The sequence below is a fragment of the Anas acuta genome, chromosome 8 (genome assembly GCF_963932015.1).
Source record: "Anas acuta chromosome 8, bAnaAcu1.1, whole genome shotgun sequence".
Lineage (NCBI taxonomy): Eukaryota > Metazoa > Chordata > Aves > Anseriformes > Anatidae > Anas > Anas acuta.
In genome coordinates, this window is record NC_088986.1 from 6,247,259 (window position 1) to 6,273,262 (window position 26,004).

At 40.2% G+C, this 26,004-nt stretch overlaps 1 protein-coding gene across 5 annotated transcripts; it reads right to left on the reverse strand.

The window, feature by feature from the left end:
* Nucleotides 1-495: 495 nt before the first annotated feature.
* On the reverse strand, nt 496-25,642 carry PODN (podocan). 5 transcript variants are annotated; one of them, XM_068690159.1, is made up of 13 exons: nt 25,203-25,642; nt 24,196-24,388; nt 22,773-22,953; nt 21,628-21,872; nt 19,792-19,885; nt 18,145-18,209; nt 14,504-14,613; nt 12,299-12,455; nt 10,289-10,404; nt 7,689-8,346; nt 4,884-5,032; nt 2,552-2,752; nt 496-1,171 (listed from the first exon to the last, which is right to left on the reverse strand). In XM_068690159.1, exons 4-12 carry the CDS (start codon nt 21,865-21,867, stop codon nt 2,590-2,592), a joined length of 1,752 nt encoding a protein of 583 aa, XP_068546260.1. In that variant the 5' UTR covers nt 21,868-21,872; nt 22,773-22,953; nt 24,196-24,388; nt 25,203-25,642; the 3' UTR covers nt 496-1,171; nt 2,552-2,589. The 5 variants fall into 5 exon arrangements, with proteins under 5 accessions (XP_068546260.1, XP_068546259.1, XP_068546258.1 ...); XM_068690158.1 differs by lacking the exon at nt 22,773-22,953 and having other exon boundaries at nt 24,196-24,321; nt 25,203-25,637; XM_068690157.1 differs by lacking the exon at nt 22,773-22,953 and having other exon boundaries at nt 24,196-24,383; nt 25,203-25,636.
* Between the last annotated feature and the right edge of the window lie 362 nt (nt 25,643-26,004).

Genomic DNA, 26,004 nt, shown 5'->3' on the forward strand with positions numbered 1-26,004 from the left:
TACAGTGTGCAAAACAACACGTGTTAAATCAGAAATCCTCAAAAGAAAAGACCATTTCCTCAAGCAGATTAGCTACCTCAGATGAAGGACATTATAATCAAAAGGGAACCTTGCCATCCAGGTACCTTTGTAAGTCTTCTTTTCCTTGATTTCTTCATTTTCTGTAATTTGAACAGGAGCTGAGAATATTCAACATCATAAAACAGGTGAGGCTTTAAGAGAGTACGATAGCAGGTACTGTCTCAAGACTTGAACTAAACAAAGAAATTTCAGTTGATGCTTAACAGTTTCTTCTTAAGATACCCTCACACTCACTTATCTCTTTTGCTTCATTAGTCTCACTTCTAATGTACTGATATACAATATATGATAAGTTCTGCCACATATATCATACATACTGCATACCACTACTCAGTCTTCTGGACATATCTTCCAAGACATTCACACAACTGCCACATGGACAAATAACAGCAAGACACAAACTATACAAACCTCTGGAAGGTAGACATAGTTTTTTTATATATATTCACAAGAGCAATTGTTTTATTTTAAAACCTTTCTAAAACAGGCATATACTGCAGGCTTTGGCAGTAGAGATAAAATATTTTGGGATCCAGCCTTAATTTGTTTTTCTCATCCAAATATACACATTGTTCTAACAGAGGAATAGTTTAATCCAGACATATTATTGCTGCTTGATGACCCAAATGCCTCATATACTGCTCCACACATGAAACTACTGCAAATACTCATCTTGCCTGATCAACAACAGCTTCTTTGGGGTGGCAGAAAAAAAAAAGAAGCATATACATGGTTCACTTAAAATGCAGTGACAAAAACAGCATTTGAAGGCATGTGTTCAAAACAGTCCCATATTGTTATTACAGATGGAAACAGTGAAGGAAGAAAAACAGAAGAAACAAAAGCCAGCTTTTGTGAGTTCCAGAGCAATCCCTTATGATCCTGGGTCTTGTATAAGATGATTTGGAAGCTTTGGAAAGGCATTCAGGGTCTCTCCCTGAATAAGGCACTGTAACACACTGTCTTCCATAAGCCTGGCCCAGTGCCATAACAGTTTCTGCATAATTCATTGCACGTTTTGCTAAGTGTTCTCTATATATCTATATAGATATATACACATAGACATATATGTAATTTTCCATATGCTTTCCTGCAAAACATCAGAAAAACAAAATAAGTTACATAACAGAATACAGAATAGGCTAAATTTAGTGCCTGCTGACAAGCTGCACATGCCCCAAACCAAACCAGCAATGTGCTGATAAAGAAGTTATATATACTCTTAGTTTTTAAACATAATTATTTATTTTCCCACAAAGATTTGACAGAGCATAGCCTGAAGGTCTAACGTTTAACTTTCCAAGTAACTTCTGTCCTTTCCAACCTCCTTCATCATTTCAGTGAATTAGCACTATTCCTAGCAATTCCTTGTGCCATTTCCCATGACAAAATGTGATTTGGGACAAAACTAAACATTTCTTTCAAAGTCTTGGTGTTTAGCTCTCCAAAAGTAGAGGGCAGTGTCTTGAACCTCATCATCCTTTTTGAATATAAAAGGCTTAAGATATGCATAAAGCAGATACATATTCTTATGGAATAAAAATACATACTTTTAAAATATAATTTTCCTTTCATCTTGTCCTCTGCATTTTAAAAGAAAAGAGGTTCAAGTGGCTGGTCAGACTGGTTATGGAATGCTGAGATTTTAGTATCACCAGTCTGGAATCAAAGTCAGCAGCAATTATTACCTGTATCTGGCAAGAGGCTTTTCAGTGAATCTGGGTGAAGTGAGCAATGAACCCTTGTCAAGACTTATCAGTAGCAAAAGCATAGGTTGTTCTAAGAACTTAGGCATGGCTAACCTGCACCAAGAGTCAGTCCAGTTCTTAATAACGTTTCCAAAAGTGACCTGAAATGGATACACTTTCCATACGAAATATTCCAAGTACAGTATTATCTTCCAACCCAGTTCAGTGGCCAGTGATTTAGAGATTGCCTGAGACAGGCTACATCTTAATGCCATGTTTACAAGTTACTGCTGGGACTACCTCCCTTTAATTTGTCTTTTTTTTTTTTAATCCACTTTCAGCTCACATGGTCTTCTGCATCAGTAAACTGGAGTTCGTTCTTTGTTTTCCTTTTGAACTAGTTACTTAAAAATATCATCAAACACCTTTATTAAAAAAAAAAAAAAAAAAAAAAAACAGAACTGGTAAATAATGACCTCCATATTTATCTACTGTCTCTGCTGTAGCTCTAAGCCGGAGGTGCTATGAGAAGTCCACAGCGTCTGATAAAGTAAAGGCATATACTGCCTGTTTCAATTAAAAAAAAAAAAAAAAAGTATTTTTAATCTTTTTTAATTATGCAATTCCTGGTCATGTTTTAGCAAAAGTCTTTGAATCTAGGTCTCAGACATCTACTTGTTATGCTTCAATCATACTTGTAATTGGAATTATTTACAGAGAGGAAATATTTACTGAGAGTGTAAGAACTTCACTCTCTGATTTAACTAAACTTCAATTGTTACCTCCAACATGATGTACTTGTGTGAGTTCACATTTTATCTCAGTTTTCTTCCTCTTCCTCATCTTCCATTTCCTCTTCTGAGTCATCCTTATTCTTTGAAGTGTTGCTGAATTCAAGGTTGCCTTCAATATCCAGTACTTGTAAGTACTTTAGGCTTTGGAAGAGATTCTCCTTCAGTGCTCCAACTGCAATCTTATTAAACCTTTAAACAAACAAACAAAAGACCTTACTGTTAAAATAAGCCCATTTTTATATCCAACACAGAAATGAAAGGAGACTACAAGAAAATCTTTCTGCAGAGTTACTATGACTTTACTCTGACCCACAACAGCACTTCAGAGATGCCAGCCCTTGTAAAGAAAGCAGAACCGCCAAAAATGCTGTTGTTGATTTCTCCTCATGTAGAACTGAATTTTGAAATGAGGAATATGGAAAGATGATTATCTTTCAAGTGTCTGAACAGTGTACAAAGGTTCTGGCTGACAATAAAAAGTTGAAGCTCAAAATCAATGTTCCCCCCTCCAGACCCCTCACTTTTTGTTCCCGCTTCCCCCCCCAACTCTGGACACATTAGGTTGCAGAGTACTGACTCCTCTGGCCATAAAAAGAAAGGGAAAGCAGGTACAGATTAGCAAGCAAGCAAGCAAAGTGACTGAGCAAAGCTTGTTGACAGCACTGCATATCATTGCAAAGGACCCTGCAGGAAAATACTGGGAAACATTAATTATCTCCCACTGATTTCTAGTTCACTGGTCGCACTCTCAAAAAAACCTCCTACTTTTCTCTACCCAGCCCCTGCTCCCCCCTCTATAAAGGTACTCTACAAGGAAAAAAAATCATATTGAAATTCCTCCCCCACAAATTCTTTCTCTTGGCGTTCTGCTTTCTCCTTCCCAGAGAGGAAAGGCATCTGCTCCATTGCCAATATTTCAAAGTGCAACTTGCTTTTCCATGAGATTCCATGTCATCCCTTGACAGTTTAATTCTTCTCCCACAATATATGAAATACCGGCACAAAGTATCTCTTTAGAAACATGGCAACATACAATAATTTTTCATGTTATTTTGGTTTCCAAGAATGTAAATAAACTAATAAGAAGTTTCAGAACCCATCACATTTCCTGCTTCGTTCCTTACTCTTGAACACGCTTAAAATTGTATTCTGTCTAATATTCCAGATGTATATTATTGTTTCACACTATTACATGGATTAATTGCCTCCCATTAAGAAATACAGTTTAACGTGGGTGGAGTTGCCTCCTAAATATGTCAGCAAAACTGTTCTGCAAATTTCTTTTTTTCTCTTTATACAGGAATATAGAATGTGGTATGTGGTTTCTGGTTTGCATCCAAGCATTCACAAAAATCTCATAAATATGAGCAGCTGAATAGACAGACTGCTCTAATTTACACCAGACATTTTAATTTTATTTGCTTGGTATGGAATCATTCATCCAAAAAGGTATGATTCAGAACTGTAGGGAAGTATTGTTGCACACAGACAAAACAAGGCCATATTTAATGTTGGACAGCAGGCATTCCTGAACATGGGATCAGTTTAATCACATATTCTGGAAGATTTTGTATTTTACTTCTAAGCAATATTTTCAATAGTATGTTGTTACATTAAAACTGAATATATTACTGTGCCAGATTCGGGCTTCACTTCTTGTGGTTTAAATCCTTAATAACTCTGCTTAAATCAGCTACTTCGTTGTGACTTTACATTATGTGTAAAAAAGGTCAGTATCTGCCACCCGTAAAACACAATTTAATAAACAAGGTCCTCATCCAAATGACAGAGTAGGAAAAAAAAAAAAAAAAAGCAAAAAACAGAAAAGCTTTCTAAATTTAGTTACATAACTGCCATATTTGTGACAGTTGATTACGTTGTCATCTGTTTCTAACAGAACTATCAAAGAAATGTGCACATCAAGATTAGTCATAGAAGCCCCATGACAGATATTTTTTTTGTACGGTACCAAAATCCAGGGCTAACAGACAAAGGCAATGCTGAAGTCCTATAACTGGACTGTAAACTTTTAGTTCACAGCTAAATATTGGAATACGACATAGTGTTGTTAAACATTAATTTCCCAGAATTTGTAAGGTGCCTAATCCGTTCTAATAAGGCATGGACAATGTCAAGAGAAAAAGCATGTTATGTGTACATATGTCTTTTCTGAGCAGATTAACATAGCTTCATCACATTTCTACAAAACAAAAATGCTTATTTAGAAAGTTAGTATTTTAAATACCTTCTGAAAACTAAGCAATTATAAAGTGGATAGAGAAGAAAAACCTTGCACATTGAAGTAGAAACCTGACCCTACCTGAGGTAAATTCCCTTTATTTTGGGTGTGGATTCAAAAGCATTCTCTGAAATGGTTGTGATCTTGTTGTTCTGAAGATACAAATATTCTAGAGATTCTGGCAGGCCTGATGGGATAGAAAGCAGCTGGTTGCCAGCCATGTCCAGTGACTGCAAGGAAGAGACAACAAGGGTTAAATAATTGAATGTAAATATTAGCAGCACTTCAAAAAGAGAAGTGAGCTTAACAACAAATGAGCTTTTAAAGGATGGCTATATCCACACATACCCCTCTCCTTTAAAATTTTATCCACTGCTTTTATGTGCATATATACATACATACATAAGGATATAGTGCATGCATATGTGCATTTACAAAAAAAATAGTATGGTAGCAGCACAGAAATAAGATGTTTACGCAAAGCTTATCCAGGATTTGGGTTTGAAATTCATCTGGAAGCATGCTTTATTTTTCAGATGGTACTTTGGTGAGTCTGCTTCAGCACCTTTACCTTCTGGTGAGGTCAGGAAAACAACACATGCTGTGTGTAGAGTGGAAATTGTAAATTGTCAGCCATGCACAAAGATTGAGTTTGATTTCATGGTGGAAAACTTAAGTGATATTAACTGTAGCATAAACTGATTTAATCTACTACTACTAATTCTCATCAAGGTAAGTGTGGCTGTGACAATTCTGCTCTCTTACATTGCTTACATTTAATGTCATGATTTCACATGCCATACCATGTTGTTTTGTTACACAGATGAACATTTCTCTATGTCTGTCCCCAAGCTTTAGCCCATGACTATTTACAGTGAATTAAAACAGACTGGGTTTCAGATATGCTTGAGAATATTCTTTGGAAGCTGTTATTGCAAATGCTTCCCTAGATAAGGTTACTTTAGATAAATTTACACATAAAAACACCTAAAAACATTCTCACATAGATCAATGAACAAAGACATTCAGGACTAAAGTCTGTGATACTTTCTTAGATGAGCTTAAGCAAGGAAATGGATCAAAATAAGTGTTTTGTTATCCTGTATTGTAGCATTTTCATAGCACCAAGCCAAAATACTAGTTACACATTTTCCAGAGTTACAGTTCTGCGGATGATTGTCATGATTTCAGTGTTTTTATTCTCCACATAATCCCAGTCTGGCAAACAATTATGCAAATGCCTAGCTTTGCAATTGCAAATAGATAGTCTTCAGTGATTTCCATGGAAACAGTGTGGACTGCACTGTATGCTAAGTACTTGCACAATCAGGATCTTATGGGATTGTTATCTGTCCAATCTCCAGTGCACTAACTCATTAGCCAAGTGCAGAGTTAAGCCCTCAATGTTAAAAAATCAGATTCATGTATACTACTATGGAAATATCTAACAAGTACTAAGACTGTTTAAGAAAAAGCCACAGCCAAAAATGGCCATTAGTCTAGCAATACATGCTACTACCTTAGCCTTGTTTAAAATGAACAGTGTTTACTGTGGGGTATGTACAGCTGAAGGGCCCATGTTTCATTCAGCAATGCATTGCTCTGGCTTGATAGTGACTACAGGGGAGTGACCACAGCATAAAAGTATCATGAAACTGCAATGAATCAGGCCTTTCAAGAAAGTAGCTATAGCTGCCTAATGACCGATTTTTGTTTGAGGGATTTGAAAAAAGGCAGGTGACAATGGCTACATTTCATTAAGCTACTGCAGTGAAAGATTTCCAGTGTCTGTAATTCTCATCACCAGCTTCCTTCCAACCTACATTCCATCTCAGATATATTTGCACACACACGCAGGCACGCACACATCACCGAGGCACCAAACAAATGCAAAATGTATCACTAAAGTCACCAACCAAATCTATGGCTGATGCAAACCAACAGCGCTACAGATACTGTTCCTGCACTGCTGATTTACATTACCTAAAAATCATGCTCATTTATTTCCAGAGACAACAGAAAGAGCAATGTTCACATAGATAAATGCCTGGAATGTCTGAAAACACACTGGGCACCGGTAGGACATATACTCCACATTCTTTATCCCTGCTCTGCTCTCAGATGTACAAAGTTTGCTTGTACAGTGCCCTACCCATATGCACCCTAGATGGCTGCCATATGACACAGGTAAAACCTCTTACTGCAGGACACAGGCTGTTGCCTAAAAGGAAATGCAGACAAATCCTTCAGCCAGTGTAACAATTTTGAAAGGTCATTTTGCACAGCGCAAATGTGATTGTTCCTGCCTGCCTTATGGTTTGTGTTTAACTTTCTCCAACAATTAAGCAAATGACAAGACTGCTGATTGAATCCAGACCTCCTAACTGCTATCCAGGTGCCTTAGCCAGCTGAGCTGCTAAATCCTGCAGCTTGGCCTGACTGCCTATAAGCTGATGTGGGGGCTTTGAGTATTAAGAGTGTTTTTGTTTATGCATTCCTTCCTTCTGCTCTCTCTTCGGTGCTGATTTTAGATCTTTTGGGATACAAGTTATTTGAAACACATAGTTTCAGTTTTAATGACAACATTTGTTAATGTTTAGCTGAATATACAGGACACTGTTAGGGTTCAGAAACAAAAATGTCTTCACATTTCCCAGAATTAGCAGTACATGGCAGACCACCACTTTGGTCAGCAGTGGGAGGTACTCACCTCTGGCACAACAGCACACCATTTCTACTGCTAGAAACAGAGCATGCAGCACTTACAATGCAAGCCCAAAGCATGAGTACCAAGCAAAGCTAGTACTGGTGCTACATAAATTGGCTTAGGCAGACGGATGAGGACATCAGCATTACTAACACAATTAGAGAAGGTGATGTTTCTACCTGGAGACTGCTGAGTTCTCTCCATGCTCTTGAATAAATGGAATTGACTTTCAGTTTATTGTTGCTCAAATACAGTTCCCGCAGTTTTGTCATCCCAGACAAAGTCCCTTTTGGAATGATGCTTATCTCATTTTCCTTCAGTTTCAGAATCTGCAAGTTCTTTGGGAAACCAAAAGGCACTGTGCTGAGATGATTTCCAGAAAGATCCAAGGACTTTAGTTGCCTCAATTTACGGAAGGCCTCCCGATGGATCTGGGGGCTTTTGAGCTTGTTGTAGCTCAGGTTCAGCTCTTCAAGGAAGTAAGTGGTAGCAAAGTCATTCCTGTTAATCTCAGAGATCTGGTTATGAAGGATCATAAGGGTTTTCACTCGTCGGGGCAGACCACTGGGAATCCTTTCCAGCATGTTGTTGTACAGGTGGACAGTGTGCAGTTTCTTTAAGCCCTGAAAGGCTAATGGGTGAATACCTCGGGCTTTTAGTTTGTTATTGTGGAGCAGAAGGTACTCAAGGTTCTTAATTTGGGTCAAGACATCTCTGCCAATCACCTTAATTGCATTCTTCTCCAGGTGAAGGAGGACGATGTTTCGAGGTAAACCACTTGGGATTTGTGAGAGGTTATTGCTGGACAAATCCAGGTATTCGAGACTAGACAGTTTCCTTGGGAAAGCAGGAAAGAAAACACTCTCTGTTTAGATTCTGCAAGGTGAAATGATAATCAGCTTCCCCTAGGATTTTACAGTCTTTACAATCGTGCTTGAGAGTCTTTCTCCCTGGCACAGCTCTCCTGTTACTGCCCTTTTTTGTCTCACAAAATGACTGATGGAGACAGCAAAACAGGGAGCTCCCACACTGCCATTAAGGACTAGGCTCTGCCATTGCTCCATGGCCAAACTAGCAGAGAACCTTGCTAGACTACACAAACACCCAAACCCTGCCACCTGGATGAGACCTGAGATCAGTTTTGCAGTCTAATGTTCTCTCATTTGCCAGTACAAATAGCAATGTGAACAATTTCAGTGCCTCACAAAAAAGCTCACCATTAAAATATAATTTAGCTCTCAATTTCACAAAAATATAGTCCAAGTAAGAGTATTTTTGTCTCTGAAATTGTATATTTAAACTGAAAAGCAAGCCTGCTTTTGAGATGATGAAATATTGCTCTTATGGAAAGTAGAAATGCTAATTCAGTGTCCTAGACTAATATACTGAACTTCTCCTGACCCTCCAGCATTATGGAAGTGAGTCAGGGCTAGATCTGCTTTGTGTAAGCTACTGAATCTGGATTCCATGGACTCAGTTGAAGCTAAAATAAATCCTCAGACCAGCCACTTACACCAACTGGATGTGGATCAGTGGTATTATATGCCAGGACTGAGGAGCTCCTACGAAGAGACTAATCTGCATGGCACTACATAACCCGCTGCAGATGACTAGAAAGTTTTCAGGAAATACAAGAACTAATGCATTGCAGACATTACTCACTGGTTACTACGCTGTTGTTCAGAGCTATCCAAGTATGTTCTGAATGAACAAATACACTTTCTGGGTAAAGCACTTCATTGATGCAAGTTGTAATGCCTCCCCAGTTGGGTACATCTCCAATAGGATTATGCTGTGCTGTACAGTTAATATCACAACAGCAGCGTAATATCCACCCCCTCTGCTGACTGTGACTGGTGCCTTTGGTGTAGCCACTGTACTCTGTTCATCGAAATCTTAACAGAAATGATACGGCCAACATTACCTGACACAACAGAGCTAAAGTAAAATACTACAGGAGGTTTCTGGGAGTGGGATGTGGAAAAGGAAAGAAATTTTTCATTGCTGGAGATCAGAAAAGTTTACATAACTCACACCAAGTTATAGGCAGGCCTGGATTTTCAGGTAAAACAAGGGCAGCACTCAGTGCAAGCAGAGACAAAGGTTAACATTTTGAAGCGCTAAGTCCCAGGCTAAATTTAGGACAGCCAAAGGCTTTTTCAGTCGCACCAGTTTCTAGAAAAGCTTTTGCAGCCATCTGGCTATTGAGCAGCACCATTACATCCCCTCCAGCAGTCTCTCTGCACTGGGGTAGATGAATTCTATGATGAATTCTATGATGAATTCATCTACCCAGATGAATTCACAACTGTGTATCTGTGGCTGCTGATTTCGGGTCACAGAAACAGAGAAGTGGTTTAACAAAGATGAATGTCTGGCCTTAACTTCCAGTGAACTGCCCTTGATACTGAGAAGTTTTGAGTAGCCTCACTTCTGACTTGTTTGGAAGAACAGAGACCAGCCTGCACCATCACTCTGGTTGCCTGTTCTCAGACAGCAGATAGCACCTCACATGATTGGGTCTGTGGCCATCAGGAGTGGTGCAGTCTGATGTGCAGTGTTCTATTTTTCGTATACAAGTACTCTGGAGTGTGAATTCACACCACTCACCACAACCTTTGCTTTTCAATGGCAGCATCTACATCTACACCTTTTCATCTGGAGCTAGCAGAGAAATGCATAACGTAGTGCCGTTTTTAATAAATGTACTTTTAAGTAGATGAACCAGAGGAGGCAGACATTCACAAACACAGGTTCAATCTACAGATGTGATTCTCACCAGAAAGTTTCATTGTCCATTCCTTCATTAGTCAAGTAATTATTCTGTAAATACAGCTCCCTCAGGCCTGTAAGTTCACTGAAGGCTCCTTTGGGAATCTTCTCTAGCTTGTTGTTCTAGAGTCACCAGAAAAACATAGCACATTATTTAGCATGAAACAACATAAGACATTCGAGTTCTACTCAGCTAATACCAGGCAAACAAATTTAATACCAGGCAGACACGAGTTGTTTTTAGGGGATGTTATAATTCTGCCTAAGAAATACATACAAATAAGAGCTTAAAATATTACAACTTCTTTTTATTGATTTCCCATGGAATTTTTAGGTTGAGTTAGAATTTGGGACCCCAGGAGGAATTATTTTGTATTCGTAGTCCCTGCACCTACGTGAAAATCTACAATGTAATTTAGGCAACTAATGCTTGGTTGGAAGCTGTGAACCAGACATTCTTTTAGTATTCAGCATTTGAAAAGGCACAGTTTCTGCAATGTACATTCCAAAATAATTACTCCTTCCAAAATAATTATTGCTTATTGTGGCTTTGGAGTAGCCAGCAGGCAGATATGAATAAAATATAAAACTAAATTCCATTTAGGAATTCCATACGGGTACTGTAGGAATTATAAAAGGATATATAAAACTCTGAAACTGAATGTTAAACTTTCCATTGTTAAGGTATATGCAATAATATGATTGGCAGGCTAAATGAGATATACGTCCCAACTAATATAAAGTGGATACCACCACAGACTGATTCAGCTGGGTATCTCAATGAACAGCAAAAGAAAAGGAAAGACCTGTCACACCTACAGTACTTTTAATCCGTTTTGGCCCACTATTTGCTATTTCCCATTTCTCAATGTTATGTTTTTGTTTTTTTTCCCATTCAAAACATCAATTTTAATGTCACTATTGACAGGCAGTGCACTTTAAAACAAAATGCCTGTTTCTCTCTCCCACTTCTCTGCCCTTAACACAGTTGGCAACAGCGGGGAAGGATAAAAGTTCAAAGAGTCTTCAAAGTTGAGCCTTCCCTTGGGAGATAACAGTTACTTATAAATGCCAATAAAACCCAGGGGTTTAGTAACTTCACACTTTGCAGAGAAATTCGAGAAATTTAAAGGATCAGACCCTTTGCCTTCTTCAAGCTACAGAAGCCCATTTTCTAGAAGACTTTAATGGGATTTAGCAGCGAAATCTTCAAGGGAAAAGAAAGCTTGGAGGCAACACAGAACTGCATAAGACCAAGGGCTGATAACAGACTTCAGTCTACACACGTCCAAGGAGCTGTCAACACGAGAAACAAACGGAACCAGGATTCCCCACCACTGCAGCTCTCCCATTGCTAAAAAAGCTAAGAACTTTAGCACAGACATCATGAAATGTTTTTATTGAAATCAGATGACATGGAATTAAAAATGCTGGAGAGTAGATAATACCACAACTTCTGCTGTTACACTACTGATGGAGAAGTTGTAGCAGTGAAGAATCACTGATCCAAACTTTCTCTGTGTTGACTGAATTGCCAGTTCGGTAGCAAACAAAAATCACTGATGATAGGGAACAGCAGTCTATGTGATAGGAATAAGTGAGCAAAGCCAACATCTAGGGGGTAAGCAGCTGTCAGGAAAAACACCATCATCAGTGGCAAACTTAACCAGTAGGCCAATTAGTGAATGGCCATGAAGAATGATCTATCTACCTTCTTGTACTACCAGGCATTAATATGATTATACTCAAGCAGGGTCCAACAGTGCTACCACATGGGCATTTGCCTTTCATTCTCCTGAAAACACTGAAAAGCACTTTTATCTCCTGTGAGCATTTTCGTGTTTTGCAAAAACACTCTATTACTTAGAAAAAAGTAAGGAGATAGCTACAAGACTTACAGTGGGCCTGGGAATGTGTTCAGGTGAACTGAAATCACTTGGCTGTGCAGTTTGAATCCCATACAAACATAGTACTTTTGTCACAACTGTAAAGGAATACAGAAGCTTGGTGTCGTTACCTTTAAATGCAATTTGTATAAGGCTGGAGGGAGATTCTTTGGAACATATTTCAGGAAATTGCTGGACATGATGAGTATCTCCACATTATCAGAGCCATTGAACATGCTATCGGGTAACCCAGCATCTGAAAGTTTGTTGTTATGAAGATACACAGATCTGTCAGAAGAAGAAGAAAGATAAACAGATACTTAGACCTATTTTTGTTTGTTTTACCAAGAGAAAGCTGTTGAAAAATTGTGGTTCAGTCTATTCTTCTTTCCTTGAGATAATTAGAGTTGTTTTCAAAGCATGCCCTTTAATTTAGGGAGGCATAACCAAATGCACAACCAAATGCTTAGTCCAAATACTCTCCAAAATGTAGGTCTATTTAATTCCAAACCTGGATGTGAATATGAATTTCATAAGTAGCCTCACCTTCTTAACAAATAACAGAATGCAAATCTGAGATTGCACAATGCTTTGAAACCTAAATTTCAGTTTTGTCATTTGGACCTAGCTTTGTACTTGTCTAAGAGGGACAAAACACATCAGTGTTGTGGCTTTACTCAAGAGGGTTAAAACTTATATCTGTAGAAGTGTTTTTTTTTTTTTTAATGACCCTTTGGGATCTAGAGAAAGAAGGTTTCTTATTTTCTTGCTTTTAACCTTTAATATTCACCAAAGAGTTTCTCCAATCAGGTTAAAACAAACAAACAAAAAGATTTAATCTTCCTTGCACTGGTTGTAATTCTGTATAAAGCAACTGAAGTTGTTACAAAGTTATGAAGTAACTATGAAGTTATTGCTGGTTTAACTGCTAAATAAAATAATTTCACTTCTTTTTAACAAAAGAAATTACAGGACTTTACTGATCACTATTACCCCTTCATTCCCTGTGTGTACCCTGAGATGAAGCAGGCAGATAAAATCATGGAGACAGATTAAAGCTGCAAAAAAGAGCACAGTGTAAAAGTGGGCTTGGACTCTCTACCAGTTCCAGAGAACTTGGCAACATCTTTCCGAAAGGAAGGAAAGGCTCAGAATGGAAACACAATAGTGTGATCACACACTCCAGGAGGTCCAGAGCCACATGAAAATAAAGCTCACCCTTCATGGTCAGCTGTACTTTTAACTTACAAATATTTGCCTTTCAGAAAATGCTGTTTTCCAAATAATCAGTGTGAGACCATGAACTCCGCTGGGAGCAAATAAACCAAATGAAACAACTGAATTAGGATGTGATATCAGCAATTTCAGAAATTAATGAGTTATCACTCTTATTAAAATGAATGCTGTTGCAAAAATCACTTCAGAAGAAGTGCAAGTATTTTAATATAAAATTGGTATATGGCAGCTTAAGTAACTCAAATTTAGGAAGAACACATATAAATCTTGCTTCTTTTATGATGAGATATTGCCAGAAATCAATGCCCGATTCTGTCTTTTCAACTACCAAGAGCCTATGAGACTAAAGGCCTAATAAGCAGAATAGTTTCTGCTCTCAGTGAAATCAGAGGGAACTGAGTTCCTCAATTCATCACATGATTGGGCTCTTGGAGCTCAACTGGGTCAGCTATTATTAAGTGCTTCCAAATTGGATGCATAAATTGCTACCAAAGGAGCCTGAGATGTCTCTGCAGGATTTAGATACTGTAGTGTCCATATAAAGAGGTTACCCAAAAGGCCTTTGGAAAAGACTGTATCTCACAGGAGATGTGTCTACACACAGATGGACTAATGTGTTGCACTGTATTCAGCTGAGAAAATCACAACCTGAAACTAGCAGAGAGACCTCAGACACCAGAGGAAGGTAACTATGCTTAACTTCAACATAGTTGAGTTACACTCAACTGTATTGAGTTCTGTACACTCAATGTGACTCTTCTTTTTAATGAATGGATTACAAAAATCTGGCAATTTCTAGCCATAAATCCCCATTTTGAGAAACTGAAGCTCTTCCTTTTAAATTGTAACTGAAGCATAGCCAAAATGGAGACAAAATAATTTTTATCTATGCAAAGTGTCTGGCAGCTAGTAAAAGACCTTGGAATGTATTTGTCTGAGAGGTTATTTGATCCTTGATGGTGAAATTAACCAGTAGTCAGCTTCTTTCAAAAAAGTATGAGGAGGCAATAAAATGGCTTAGCCAGATAGTTTCTTTAACTCACCAGCTACCTCCAAGCAGCAGCAGCACACTATTTTTGTTTCACTTTCTGATCCCTTACCTCAAGTTTGGTTTCTGTCCAAATGTGAGTCCATATATCTTAGTGAGATAATTGGCTGCAAAATCTGCACTGATCAAGGTATTCGGGAGGAATTTTGGAGCCACCGTTAGCTGAAAAAGAAATATAAGGGGCAATTCCAATTAAATGCAACAAATGTTTTGACCAAGTATAAAGCCATCAACAAAACACTTGCAAATTTATTTTCTCTGAACGGGCAAAAGCAAATGAAACAGAATGCAGATTGTATGAACAAAAACAAATTGTCCTCACTCACTAATCTCTCCAGGAAGGAGACAGACTTTTGCTCCAAGATATGTGAATATTTGTTTTGGTTGGAAGAATCCTGCCTCTTTTTGGTGGAAGAAGTCAAGAAGTTATTATTCTGAAAGCAAATGCATTGCTTGTTATTGTTCATAATTCCTCAGTCTGCTGTGCCAAAAAAATCCAACCCACCTCACACTGGCCTACTGTTTACTCCCAAATGAAAGTATGTTGGTTGCGAGAGGAAGTGTCACTTCGTGTGTTTGTTCCAGTACTGTGTCCATTTACAATGATCTCTTCAACAAAGGACACAGGTTCCCAAAGGGCAGGGATGTTTCCGAGTTCAATGACGGGATATCAAATGGAACTTCAAAGCAAAGATCTGTTGTATGGGGGTACCTTGTTCTGATGAAGTGATGCATCAGAAACCAAATACAGAAGGACAATTTTGTGGAAAGCATGAACCCAGCAGACTTATACATCAAGATGGAAAACAAATTCCCTGGGAAACAAATTCTCAACATGATGCTGTGCTAGATATGATCCTTCAGTACATAAACAGAAGACTACTGAATTGCAGTAGGCACGTGCTACCATTGTGGTTACATATATTAACTATAGTAGCAGTGAGACAACTGATAAAATATTTTATGTATACTCTGAAGGACTCTTTTCTAAGGAGACACTGTATTTTTTGTCCTCTAGGGCTTTGAGATCATGACTGAAAACTCTGGGAACTGGTAGGAATGTACCTTCTAGCTTGAAATTATTTGAATTTGTAAAGCTTCTTCCTCACAGCACTGTTATGTGAAAGAGCAATCGGTTGTTAATAATAGTGTAAGAACAGAACTATTTGGAAGATGAATAATGTATGAGAGAACAGACACTTTACTGAAGATCTAACCCAACACTTATACTATGTATTTACCTAAAGTAAAACCTCTGTGATAGTTTGTCAAGTGTGTATTGATGTACTATAGCCATTAACTTGTAACTTACTGGACTCAAAATACAGTTGTATTTTTTTAAAGGGTTAAAGTACATTATATACTATTTCTAATCTTCACCTGTGCAATCCTTAAGCTGTCTTAAGTAGTTAATGATCACAAACACGAGTGGAAAGATCTCTCAGTCCCTTCTATCTATATGTACAGATAGTACCTAAGCAGTGGAAATAAGAGGTGTTTGTGTAATACCACTGTTGCCACAGCACTGCCCTTGACTTTGTTGGTAGTCTCTCACCTCCTGACCTGGGAGATATGATCTCATGGAAGTGCATAAAGACACTCAGCTCTGATTAGGAAGGGCTGACAGAACTAAGTCTCTACCACAACATAATACTGAGATAACAGACACAGGAAATAAACTTAATCACTTTCATACACAGTGGCACATTAAAGCTTTTTTCCTGAAACACCGTCTATTGGGTCATAACTTTCATACAACACAAAGTGAATGTCTAAGATATGTGAAATAAAAAACATCAGAACCACAGGAAAGAGAAAGAGAAGTTTCATCCAAAAAGAGCATTCACTTGCTTAGAACTTTGCTTTGGCATTTCAGCACTTAGTCATGAGGCTAATTGATCTCCACTGGTTGACTGCTTGAAGGATTACTGCTGGATTGTTGTAATTTAGCAAAATCAAAGGTGACCGAACAGCTTCATCTAATATACTGTCTCAGTATACTAGATGAATATACTAGCTCAGGACAAGATCTACAGTTTGATGGGAGAGATTTCAGTTATTAGCAATGCTTATTGTAGCTGCTATTTAATTAATACATATCATGAGTGCGATGAAAAATTCTAAAGGAAACTACAGCAACCATTCTTTACTTAAAGTACTTTTTAATCATAAGCCATTGCAGGATTTTAGTCCATTACAATATTTTTTTTCTCCAACTAGCTAAGCTCGTTTAATGAAAGATAATATCTGGTGGGATCACAAGTGAAGATAAAGCATAAAAAATATTAAATAAAACAAGGAGCAAACTACCAGCAAATCCCTGCTCTCCTCCAGACACCACAGTTACTTGATCTGCATCATTTCCCACTGCAGAGTGGATGCAGTTTGAAGCCAATCTGGTTTGTCCTGGCTTGTGATTTATAAAGAAATGTGTTATTTTTGTGGGTCCACAACTTCTCACCATAACTAGTTCTGACATTCGCTGATGTTTGCATTTTCTTTTGGGATCCTTTTCTCTCTGCAGTAAAGCCAGAAAAACCAAACACTTTGTTTTGTCACACAGGGAAAACTGGAGTGCGAAGTTCTGGAATATTAGTCACAGTCTGGCTTGTTCCTCTTTATGGAGTTATTAACTGCCAAGATTGTTATATGGAAATGGTGCTTGAAAGAGAGAAAAGAACACAATGTTACTGTACTAAAGAATGGGTTCTATTTTCAATCACTCCACACAGAAATCTGTGGAGTGATTCTGGAAATGTCTTGGCATGACTGAAACCTCAGTGTGGCCACATGTATATAAATGAAACATCAAAGGGTCACAGATTATAAAAGGATAATAAAAATATGTATATATGGACACACATATAGATATGTAGAGAGAGAGCAAAGGAAGAAGGGAAGGGTATTTGTAGACGAAAGAAGCTCTGCCTGATTTTTAACTTTTTTCTGTGGCATCCCATTTCTTTGAAAATATTTGTGGGAGATGACCAGAGAAAAAGCCATAATGGGAACCACCATTAAGGGTGGGTATGGTGGTATTGTAAGGGTATATGAGTAGACATTTTGCTTCTTTGCTTTGGCAGGAAGGGAAATGTGCTTCTGTCATGACAAATCATCTTGGATCCTCCAGATGGGATCTTTTCCATTAAAAAAGAAATTCAACTCCTACCACTGCAGCAAAAAGAATAAATTCATTACCTGCTCAGTTTCACTTGTGTGTGGATATCCGCCCTGAACAAACCTACTGTGAATGGGGGTCTGAGAAAACTGGATGGTATTTTGCAGATCTTGACAGCTCATACACAGGTACTAGGATGCGTTTATTCACTGGTATTTCAACCCAGCCTCATCCGATTGAGATATGCAGCATTTTACACCATTCCCCCACAGCTTATTTGCATACAGGGGTAATTTATAGGTGCAGAGGCTCTCCATATCTCCCTACACACACAAGGGAAAGCTTTCACCAACCACACAAAGAAATAAGCATTCAAAACATACCAGCATGTGTAGCCTCTAAGTTTTTCGGGCTCTAACTGGTTGTCTTGACCTTAAATGAACCTTCGTTAGAATATCACTTTTGGACAATTTTACATCCATAGGATATCTATTTTTAAAAGAATTGAAAACTTGCTTGTTCAACTTTCAGAGCCCAATTAGAAAAGAGCTCTGAAAGCCTTATGAGCCTCTTACCTTATTGTTTGCCAGGTATAGGTAATTCAGGTTCTCCAGATGCTCAAATGCTTCCTCTGGCAGCCCTTAGAAACAGGAATAGCTCTGATCAGTAACACTGGCACCCTATTGCCTCTCTGACTGAAAATACCAGAGGGTGTTTTTCTCTCTCTCAGAGAATATTTTAACAGAAGATTTAGATATCGTTCATTGGCACTGATACAATCTGATTCAGACCTATTGTTGCTTTTTTATAAAAACCAAACCAAATCAAGCCAACACAGACTGTTAAGAACAATGGCAGACTGTTAAAAATTATAAGCATACATGGTTGTGGCCCACCCCGCTGACAGGGGTCATGTACAGAGCTGGCGTAGATTTGCTGTACAGCTGATTATCAGTGCTTGCAGCAACCATGCTATCTGAGAAGTTTCTTTTGTAATTTTTTCATGAATCTGCAGATAACTTTTCTTGGCAGGACATAATCTGAGGTCATTTAATGATCAGATCAATCTGATCTATGACCATGAGGTCGCCAAAGTAACACCAGTAGCTGCATGTTGTAACTCTTCTCTTGTGCTGCTTCCCCACAATCCCATACAGCCATGCAGTAACCAGCTTAGAGTTGATCCAGCTCAGAGCTAATCGTCCTCCAATAATTTTTAATTTTCAGCTGAATCACCCCACATCCAGCTGATCACACAAGCACTACTGCAGTCACAATGGAAAGGATGCAAATAACACTTTGACCTGGCACTTAGAAAACTGGAAGTCAAAGGCAAAGCTATTTCCCATGTCAAAACTTACGTAAAACTTAGAGCTGCACTGAGGCTTGTGAAAGAAACATCACACCCAAAAGGTAGTAATATCAAGGTCTGAATCTATTAAGCAGTCCTTCTTGTGTTACGTAAGAGTGATATGGTTTGGGTCCCATGCATAATGTGCCCACATTCTCAATAAAAGCTGTTTGCTATCATTGCAACAAGAAGAGTAAGAAAAATCAGAGCAACTGAACACACATGTTAAGAACAATTGCATCCTTTGTATTGCATATCCTACTGTCTTATTATTTACTCCAAATTCTTCTACTTTCTTCACCGACCAGTTACCAAGTTTCTCTAGTAAACACTAGGCTTAGCAAACAAAGCCTGCCTACAAAAATGAAAATGCTTTTAGAAGGGGAGAAGTTGCAATATTTGCAATATATGTTATATGTATTTATATTTAATTCAATGAGAACCAAACTGGAGTAAACTTCATTGACTGACTGAACTAAACAAGTGAATTAAGAAACGAGGCCAGTCAGAAGGAAATCATTCAGCATGTAGACATTTCTGGTTCTCAAGTGCATTGCATTGATGTGCCTGACGGACTGGAGGGAGTTTCCTGGATGAGAAGATCTCACGCCACAGTACATAGTACTGCTGCCAGGTCTCCTCCACTGGTTCAGTAAGGCTGCATTCTTATACACTGAGTATTATGTTTCAGATGATAAAGTGCCTCCACAATCTGTGTGATGGCAAAAGGAGTGATGCTTACAGCCAACCACTCCAGTCAAGTGAGTCCATCACTCCTCATGGCTTCCTTATCAGCTGCCACTGGGCCCACTGCACAAGCTGGTGTTGCTGAGGCTCTGTCTCTGTGCACTTCACGGATCTTCTGGCTTACCTTTTGAAGTCAGCCTGTTGTTTTGCAAATTGAGAGTTTCTAGTCTGTGAAGACGAGCGAGCTCTTCTGGAAAGATTTCTTCTATCTGGTTATTCTAAGAAAAAGGAGAGGATTAATCATCAGCAAAGTAATCCAAGAAGGATCCCAATAAAACCCAGACTATGAACTCCAATAAAACTTGGAAATGAACCCACCATGTCAAATCACTGTCAACAGCCTTCTCTTCATAATGAGCCAAACTTGGATGTCAAAACCAAGACATCCAAACCCAGCAGCATTTGAAGGCCTGAAACAAGTTCTGTGTTCATCTCCATAAATATCCAGCTTATGGACTGGTAGCACACAGAGTGCAATCATGCCTGGCAAGGTTTATAATCCATCTGCCACAGCCAAACGTGTAGCTGCAGCAAAGCATTTGCTACGAGGTTGGCACTGTAGAGTTTCAGGTTTATTCTGTTATTTAAATGTTGTTTTTAAAATGAAGAATTTTTGTCCCATTGCAAACTTGTCATGAGCAGGGAGAGTCAAACTGAGTTCAGTTTCAATGGCTTTACTGTCGGAAGCGACTGCCATCAGATTTTCATTAACAGGCTTACTAGCATTTAGACCATTAATGAGTGACTCTAGCATTTTAGCATCTAGGGGACTAAAAAAGTCAAGGACCCACTGAGCTGGAAGCCAAGCTAATACACAGAAAGTGACAGCTGCTGCTTCAAAGTAGCTTCTCTGCTTTTGGCAGTAGAGGTGGGAGCCATGGCTAGCACATGCCTGGAACAGATCTGCTGAGGAAGGTGCCAGCTTACATTACGGTTTTTCTAACTACACAGCACTTGGATGGAAAGCTTTGAACAAAAACTGCATTTTAACCATTGATCAGAATTGGCAAACAGGAGCAGTAAACAACAAGCAATTGCTTAAGAGCCAAAGAAGCACTGTGGAGAAGTCTGGAGCCATGACCAAACCTTGGAGGAACAGCCACGGCTCTGCCACACACCAGCCCTGCTCACGTCCTGCGGTGTCAGAGCAAGGGCAGGGAAGTATGCTTGCCAAAATGCTGGTCATAGGGATCTAGGACCCAAACAGCAAAGCGTGTTGTGGACAGTCCAGGACAGGCTCCTACCTGAAGTTTGAGTCTCCTATTGTGTGCCTTTGTCTTGAAAAGACATGAAGGCTCCACAGTGTAACCAATGGCTGCGGTTGTGGTGTTACAGCTTCCTGGGTAAAATGACCCCAAAATATCCTCATTGCACTCAGCCCAGCAAGCATAGCACTGGCTGTCACCCCGTGTTGAGGCCATCCATCCCTCTGGTGCTGCTTCTAGGCCCGTGAGGGATGGTTTCAGCCACACTTCAAGCACTCCTTGCTGCGTGCACAGGCTGCAGGGAGGAGGCTTGGAGGAGACAGGACACTGGGAGCCACTGGTTGGCTCTGTGTCAGGACCAGTGTGCTGTGCTTACAATACTTTAGCTAAGTAGAGCTGCCAAAGACTTTATTAATGAAGCAGTTTAGTCCATACTTTTCAAAGACACCTCAGAATTGAAGGCCTTAGCCAGAAAAAAAAAATATATATATATATATATATATATATGTACATATGTATATTGCTTTGGACAAAAATTCTTCTCTTGGAGCTGGGGAGAGGATAAAGAGGGAAGAAATCCAATCTTTTTTCCTCCTTTGATGTGTGGAGAGTTAGGGTGAAATGTCCCCCTTGACTCTGGGCGGCAGCCCAAGCCTTTCCAAAGGGCTGTGCTGAGCACCGGGTCACCGCTCTCTGAGCTGTGTGGTGCTGGGGAGCGGGGCTCCTGAGGGGGCCGGGGGGAGCCGGGCCCGTACCTGCAGCGAGAGGTGGTTGGTGAGCTCGGGCAGCAGCAGCGGGAACTCCTTCAGGTCGATGCCGCCGCAGTCCACGACGCCCTCCTGGGTGCAGCCGCAGTCCCGAGGGCAGCCGGGGGCCGGGGCCGGGGGTCGGCGCCGCCTCTCGGGGGAGCCCTCGGGGAAATCGGCGGCGGTGGCGGCGGCGCAGCCCAGAGCCAGGAGCCCCAGCGCCAGCAGCGCCCGGCCGCCGGCCGGCATCGCCCCTGGAAGCCGAGAGAGCTCGGGGTCAGCCCCATGAGGCCTTCCCCGGGGGGTCCGATCCCTTCTGAAACCCCCCGTGGGTCCCCAGTTGCCGCCCCCCTGCCCGCCCACGTTATTTATTGCGTGTTTTTATATTGAGAAACGCCAGCTGATCCCGGAGGTTTATAGAGGAGGTTTTGCAATGTTATTCGTGTGTAGCTGCTGGTCACGCCGGCCCAGGGAAGCGAGAATGGACGGAAAGGAGGTGCGCTGGAAAACTGGCCCAGCCACCAGGATGCCTCTCAGGGGCTGCTCTGGAGCCCTGGCTAACAGGGGAACAAAACCACCCCGCTACTGAAAACCCCACGGGCTGCCTATTGGTTTTGGATGGTGCTGATCCGACCCTTAGAGGCCTGGCTAACGCTCAGCTTTTATCTTTCTGGCAGCAGGTTAAAATAATGCAAACAGCAGTTGGGTATCTACCAGATCAGCTAGCTGGCCCTCATCCAGCCCCCCCATCTCGTTTGTTGCTCTGCTCAAATTTTATACACAACAATTTGCAGTAACAGCCGGGGATGGCTTTCCTTTTTTTCCCTTTCTACTATCCTTTGTATTCAGCAGTGATGAGAAATTCTTATTTAGGCTCATCTTTTAAGGACAACAAGCACAACAGATTTTTGATCTTGTGAAATAAATACTCCTACCACTCCAGGTTTCTTTGCATGAGAAACAAGAACTGACCAGAGCCCGGCTGGCACCTGTCAGAGCAGCACGGCTCTGTTTGCATCCCTGGGATTTGCTGCTTTGCACCAGCTGAACTGAGGGGCTCCCGCAGAATTTGGGTGCTTGGGAAGCATTGGAGAGATCCTGCTCTGAGTCCCAGTCATGACAATGTTAAATAATTTATTTAAATATTGACTTACACTTGAAGAAATGGGAGAAGGGTGGCACTAGAGGACAGAGCACTGGCCTGAGATATGGATGGGTTTGGTTTGGTCCTGGTCTTTGCTACCAACTTGCTGGGTGATTTTAAGAATTTAACATTGTTTGCTTGATCCCTCTTCCCCCTGCTCCACTATTCCACAGCTTCCATATCTGTAAAAGCTGAATATAATGAAATTAATCTCCTTTATAAAGCATTCCAGAGATCAGATGGTGTTCCTTATATGGCAATATAGCTAGATATTAACAGTGAGATCAAAATTGGCCATATGAACATGCCAACAAGGGATTAGTAAAATCCTTAGTATTTGGTGACCTAACCTCAGAAAATATTTCAGAAATCTTAGAGAAAATAATCTCAGAAAGTACAATGAATCATATCTCTAACAAAGTTATTTTTTTCCTATATATCAGCTTACTGTTACAGATATTTACAAGCAAAACTGAATAAAAAAATTAAATACAGGTCAAGAGCAGCCTTGCTGTAACAATGCCAACACTGTTTCGATAGCAGTTACATCATGACTGGTATTGGGCTCTATATATTTGCAACATGCAGATTTTTCCACATCTATAGCAAAAAACAATGTTAAAAAAATAGCATGAAGTAGTGCATCCATTATATACTAGAATTTCCTAGACAGTCTCACCCTACTGTCATCAGTAGGTATGATTCTGCTACAATGCCTCTGAAGGGCATGCTGCTCTGGTGCCACAGGGAGACACTTCAGATACAGAAACATCTGCTTGCATCTGGAGAGCAGGCAGTAAAACCAGGCATGAGTTTGATTTTCTTTTAGTTCAAAGAAAGCCTGAAGTAACTCACTCCTTTTAAATTCATTCCCATGAATTTAATTGGGCCTGATCCAAAGCATTATTAAGAAATCTTATTAAAGGGGTAGCTCGAAACCCACTAAAAAGAGCACTCTTCCCTCACTGTCAGAGGGGTTTGGATCAGACTCTTCCACTCAGAGACCGAAGTTACACTGAAAGCAAGTTCAGGGTTCCCTGTGGTTGCATCTTTCTGAGTTCAGACAGAGGCACCACGGATTTCTGCACTTTGCTGCAGCACAGCCCCAGGGGCAGGGTGCTCCAAAAGGCACAGTCTCCAGAAGTAAACTGAAGTTTCAGGAGTTAGTGTAGGTTTTCAGCAATTCCAACTACCTCAAAGAACAGCAGGCTCATGTTCAAAATATCTCATCTCTGCATCTGTTGTTCTCCACACACATTTCTTACAGGACACATGCACACTTGAAAAAATATCCTCTCCTTCAATATCAACAGGTTAAGTAAATTTGTAGCTTACATTTGATATCTATTCTGAAAGCTATAGCTGAAAGGCAGGCTGCTGGATGATGTCTGGCAATACAGCTTTTAAAAAAAATAAAGTGCTGAGAAACTCACCTTTGCTGTCAGAGATCAGATGAATGGAGAAGAACATTTCTCTTGCCCCCACAGGCTCCCTCAGCTCATGCCATGTCAGTTACATGCGCTGAGCTCAGAGCAAGTCTCCCCTTTCCAAGCCAGATCCTTTCCAGATGTGAGCAGCAGAATTAGAGAGAGTAATAGGCAACCCTCTACCAACGAGTTTCCTGCACTTTCCAACGAAATCAGAGAGGAATTTTCCAAAGTCACCATATGGGAAAATGTGAGTAGGAAAGAGGAAGCAGCTATAGTCCGAATATAAAGACCTGGGCAAGAAGCAATCTCCCATTGCTTTTTGTCAACACAGTTTGTGAGATCTTTGAGAGGTGCCAAAAGCAAGCATGCTGGAATTGACAGACACAGAGGCGGTGTGTGCTTTAGCATTTCATTGCAGGACACTGGAGCTGCACTGTCTGATACTAAATCTTGAATTTTAGCTGCATTCAACACAAAATCTGAATTCCAGGTGGGAATGTTCTCCCATTCCCTGGGGGCCTGTTTCAGATTAGCCAGGAACAGAGAGATCAACAGTTTTTCCTGTATTTCATCTTTTTTGCCCTTTAACTCCCCCCCATTATTTTTTTTAACACATTAACTGATCTTCAGGGACCTGGGATAGATAGGCTGTGAAATGACAAAAGTCTTAGAGGCAAAGTCACAGCATTTGACATTAACACACAATCTACCCAATGTCTTCTATATTTTTTAAGCCCCATATTACAGTACTAAACACCAAAAAACTATCCCCCACCCCTCAAACCTCTCCGGTCACGTTTAGCCCAAAGTCTCAGATTTCCTATTTTTCCCGTCTTGGTAAAAAAAGAGAGGAACATGCTGTTTATAACACGGTATGCTCTAAGTGCAGCAATACTTCCAAGAAAGCAACACAGCTGTTTATCACTGGCAGCAGAGTTAGGTTTTGTGCTGTATTTTTTTAATATAAAGCCACCTGTTTTGTGAATGCCCTGCAGCATGCTGTACAGTACCTTCACAAAATCCGCAGAGGAGCTCTCCTCATCAAGAACACAACCTTCTTGCTGTATTCCTTCCCCTACCCCCCCAAAAAAAATCCCCACACCGATTCTTTCCTCTCGACTCCAGCTGAACTAAAGTCTAAAGCAATTAAGTTATTTCCTCCCTCTCTTCTTCCAGGCTCATATCAACTGGAACTGATCCCCGTCTGTGCCACGTGTAAGTTTCAAAAGTTATTGTGGGAAGTGTGTTTCTACTGAAACAAAAATAAAAACAAAGCAAAGCTGGCTGCGTATTCTTACTGATTCAGAGATCCAGAATGTATTTGCCTGCTACCCTTTCTTCATTACAGCATCCTGAAGCCACAGACCAAAATTAACACCATGTTTTCAGGAAGGAAAAAAAAGTGTGTTTATGTTGGGAAACCACCTATCTTACCCCAGTCTGCAAACAGAGGAGTCGGGTGATCACCCAGCTCACTACTAATGCCAGAGCAGCCCAAGAGGGAGAGGTAGAGATCAGATTCACTCTTATCTAAAAGTGTATTTTTCTCTGTGTTTTTGTTGTGGAAGTAGAGTACTTAGCTACCCCATTGCATCTAGAGGTACTGCAGGACATTACAAAAAGATGGGCATTATGTCCCCTTCAGTGATGGGGGACAGAGGCAAAGAAGTGCCATGGCCAGCTCAGGATTACCCAGCACCCTAGAGCTGGTATGAGAAATCATGTGTGAAGGTTACACCCTTACACTATGCTACAAATTACCTAAATAGGGAAACGAGCTGGATTCAAACCTACCCAGAGGTGTTCTTACCC

Coding starts and splice junctions, on each gene's coding strand:
- PODN (XM_068690158.1), bottom strand. CDS start 24,232: ATGTTCTTCTCCATTCATCTGATCTCTGACAGCAAAG. Junction 21,873..24,195: donor TCTGATCTCTGACAGCAAAG/GTGAGTTTCTCA, acceptor CTCGGCTTCCAG/GGGCGATGCCGGCCGGCGGC. Junction 5,033..7,688: donor GAGAACTCAGCAGTCTCCAG/GTAGAAACATCA, acceptor TCTTCCTTGCAG/TCACTGGACATGGCTGGCAA.